The 4,176-nt window shown below is 34.7% G+C and overlaps 1 protein-coding gene across 10 annotated transcripts in view; it reads right to left on the bottom strand.

Annotated features, from left to right (window-relative positions):
• Znf644 (zinc finger protein 644) overlaps nucleotides 1-4,176 on the bottom strand; it is a 108,931-nt gene that overhangs the window by 78,969 nt on the left and 25,786 nt on the right. For 9 of the 10 annotated variants that reach the window (XR_002822017.1, XM_004635737.1, XM_023720279.1 and 6 more), the window contains one exon: nucleotides 3,464-3,524. The exons of the other annotated variant lie outside the window; for it this stretch is intronic. Coding sequence is in view for 8 of the 9 variants with exons in the window: in XM_004635737.1 (XP_004635794.1) it covers nucleotides 3,464-3,507 (44 nt within the window). In the remaining variant the exon portion in view is untranslated. The remainder of the gene's footprint in view (nucleotides 1-3,463; nucleotides 3,525-4,176) is intronic. 10 annotated transcript variants of the gene reach the window in all.

Here is a 4,176-nt window from a genome sequence, read left to right as displayed (position 1 = left end):
ATATTGTATATACCATACTACATATCTATAATGATAAATTGCTTTTCAAAAATATAGCAAACAGCAAGCATCCTAAACTACAGAAATCAGAAATGTTATTAGAGCTATGGATTAGAGTTCTTCAGCTTCTTCTTTCTTTTATTTTTTTTAAATTTTATTTATTTATTTGTGTGTGTGTGTGTGTGTGTGGCCAGCTCAGCCCACCAGGGGGCGGGGCGGGCTGGCATGTGGTGCTGGGGGATTGAACCGTGGTCTCTGTGCTTTGCTAAGCTTGTTCTAATTAGGTACTTTAGACCACTGAGCCATCTCACCAGCCTGCTTTTTCTTTCATTACTTTTTCCTTTTAAGAAAATGAGGAAGTTTTCTTTACTTCTTAACATGTTACTTATCTTCCTAATCTAACATAGTTTAATAAATCTTCAAATTAAAGAAATAACTAATAAAAACCCATACAAGGAATGTTCAAGAGGCAAATTCTTCAATTTCCACAGTGCAAGATCAATGTGTATGCTTGGACATAGTTATCAAAATCAGTAATGACACTATATCTTAAGTACTTAACCAAAAATATCACTAGCCATTTTATTTCAGCCTGATGAAAGAAGACTTTGAGAATATTTTCTTTTTTCAAAATGCCCATAATGCTGCCTTTGGACTGTCCTCACTGGCTCCTTCACAGCTAGAAGAAACTCAAATGTGAAATACTGCTATCCTATTCCAGACAACATTCTGGATGCCTATTTTCCAAAAATTTTTTCCCTTACCTATGTTTAATGAACACCTAGTGCACACAGTACCTAAGTACCTCATTACTACAGTAAATGAGACATGAAAGTGTCTTCAAAGAACTGATAATCTAATAAGAGATGACAACCTATTCTAACTACACTGCAGCCAGGCCTGGCTCCAAATTTATAGGACGTTGTTTGAAACAGGTTATGCCAGCAGAAACGCTGGCAATCAGGAAAAAGGACACTGGCAACTGGGGAGACGGGACTGCAGAGTGGTACAACATATACTTAGAACTAGAACAAGTATGAAATATCAGACTTACTTTATTTATGTAATGTTAGGCATAGGGCACAGCTGCAGTGAAATGATTATATGCTGTGTTATAGGGCTTACACTTTAATCTGCAGGTAATGGGGGAAAATAAAGGAGACAAATAGAAGAAAGCAGTATACAAAAGTTGGCAAGTGAGGCTATAAATCTGGCAACTCCAATAAACAAAATTATAGACAGAACATAAATAACTTATGGTACATTCACAATGGAATATTACTCACCAATAAAACATGAACCATAAATATATTTATAGTGATTTGGATGAAACTCAAGAAACATGATATTAAATGAGAAAGTATAAATATATATATATACATATGTAAATGTCAAATATAAATCTATGTTACTAAATTTCTAAACAATGTTTACCTCAAGAGAAGCTAGGGGGCCTGCCCCTTAGCTCAGTTCTTTAAGAGCCTGCTTAAACAATCAGTCAGCTCAGGTTGCTGTGATTCGATCCCCAGACCTCAAGCCAGCCAAACTATCTTGAAGGCATTCTGAGTCAGCCAAAAAAAAAAAAAGCTGGGAAAGAGTACAACAAACTTTCTGCATAATGAAATGTTCTGCATATTCATCTAGATGTAGTTTAGCTATACATAACTTGAGTCATTCAGCTCTACACTTTAAATTTTAGAAGTTATTATATGGAAATCATACTGTGATAAAGAACAAAAAATAACATAGATAACTGTGGTAAAATAACATCCACGGGTAAATCAGGGTCATCCTACAAGCAATTGTCAAGCTTATAAATAATCAGAAGAGCCCACTGCATCGTCAACTAGCAAACAAATTCCCTATTAAGACCCTGAAGCACAAAACCATTTCAATAACTATAAGCAAATGCTCTTTATAATAAATGCATAAAAATATCCTTCATCAAGAAAAAACTGTTTTTTGTACAACAGCACCTACCAAATAAGAGGTATTACACTAATTAATAAAGGACTGAGAAACACATAGTACACAATCAGTATCCTTTAAACTACCACTAGCATCATTATTATACACTAGCAATAAGGTGAAGTTTTGCTTCAAAGTATATCTAAAATCATAGAGATATTATCTAAATACACATAACTCAATTATACCACTTCTCATCTTGAACTTTTTTTTTTTTTCTTTTCAGTACCAGGGATTGAACTCAGAAGCTTGCACTTGCCAGGTAAGTGCTTATTCTACTGAGCTATCTCCCCAGTCCCTTGCACATCTTTTTAAACAAACACTAAAACTAGTAAATTTTCTACAACTGAGACATCTGCTTAAATTGGAGAAAGGCTAAATTAACTGAAATTTTATCAGTCTATTATTCTTTTCACACTATACCCAGACTTCATAATTTCATTTACCTATAATAAACATATTTACCAACAGCTTGTATTATTAAAATGTATTCTTTTACATTAACAGGCACAAAAATGATAATTCAGTTTTTTTAAAAAAAATTTGGGGGGCCGTGGAGATGGCTCAGTAGGATAAGTGCTTGACTGGCAAATGCAAGGATCTGAGTTCAATCCCCAGTTCCTCCAAAAAAAAGAATTTGCTAGTAGTATGGATTGAACTCAGGGTGCTCACAAAGTTGCCCGTACTAGGCTCAAATTCATATTCTCTTGCCATAGCCTCCCAGTGTGCTGGGCTGACAAGGGTATATCACCATGCTTGCTTGGGTATAGTTCAATTTGTTCAAACTTAACAGTCTTAGAAAATGCACTGCTACATCAAACAAGCCGCTCAGCACACATGACAAGAAAAACATTAAGATAGTGATTTATAATTCTGAATATTATATTAACAAAAAGAATCAACAATTTTGAAACTTTCATTAATATATAACAAAGTAACAATTATGAAAGCAAAGACTACTATATATTACCTAAGAAAAGTAGTAAGTAATCCAATAAATCTTATACTGAACTGGTGAAAGTACTAGTCATTAAGCCAAACATCATCTTCATTTTTAACATTTTAAAAGTCATGCTTATCAAATCAACTAAACCAAGTTTATCAAAAAGTAAATGGTGGGGCCGGGGAGATGGCTCAGTAGAATAAACACTTCCCTGGCAAGCACAAGGGCCTGAGTTCAATCCCTGGTCACCGCCCCCCCCAAAAAAAAAGTCAATGGTTGGGGCCGGCAAGATAGCTCAGCGAACTGAAGTGCCTGCTTAGATGAGCTTAGGCAAGTGCAAGGACCACTGTTCAATCCCCTGCACCACATGCTGTGCCAGCCCCACACCCAGGGCAGGCTGAGCCGGCTACAAAAAAAAGTCAATTGTTCCTATTTTAGAATTTTATTTAAACATTCTTTTATTCTGGACTTCAAGGCATATTCTTTAAAACCAACTTTCCATATTATTCCTGCCTTGATATGTAACACTTAACAAAGTAATTTTCTACTTACCTAGATTTTGTCTTACTAACATCTTGCTGCAGGAACAATCTCATCCGAAATTAAATCAAACCTGGAAGGATATATGTAAAAATCACTGTTTAATTTTTTGCTTCTAGTGTAAATAACAATTTTCTTTTAAATGAAAAACTGCAAATTATCTTCTTAATAAAACACCTACAAAAAGTGTTCAACTAAGACATGATCACTTTAAGGGAAAAGAAAAAAAACATTGCTAGGTACTTTTTTTTTTGAGGAACAGATTTTATTATTTTTTTAATTTTTTATAACTTGTTTTAATTAATTTTCATAGCACAGCAATGGAAATAATTAAAGTTGGTAGTCATTTTTGAGTATCTGGGAAATTCAAGTACCTTACATAAAATGGCATGACCTTTGCACGCTACATATATTCTTTCCATATGCCTTAAATTATCTCTAAATTACTTATACTAAGTACAATGTAAATGCTATATAAATGTTACACTGCATTAGAGAGTAATTATAAGAAAAAAAGTCTACATACTTAGCATAGACACAATTATTTTTCTAAATATTTTAAGTCCGGGCTGGAGAGATGGCTCAGTGGTCTAAAGCACCTACTTGAAACAAGCTTGTCAAAGCACAGGGACTGCGGTTCGATCCCCCAGCACCACATGCCAGCCAGCCCCGCCCCCTGGTGGGCTGAGCTGGCCACACACACACACAATAAATAAATGTAATAA

The sequence above is a fragment of the Octodon degus genome, unplaced genomic scaffold, assembly GCF_000260255.1.
Source record: "Octodon degus isolate 3935 unplaced genomic scaffold, OctDeg1.0 scaffold00074, whole genome shotgun sequence".
NCBI lineage: Eukaryota > Metazoa > Chordata > Mammalia > Rodentia > Octodontidae > Octodon > Octodon degus.
Note: the sequence above shows the minus strand (reverse complement) of the source record. Positions and strands in the feature narration are given on the sequence as shown.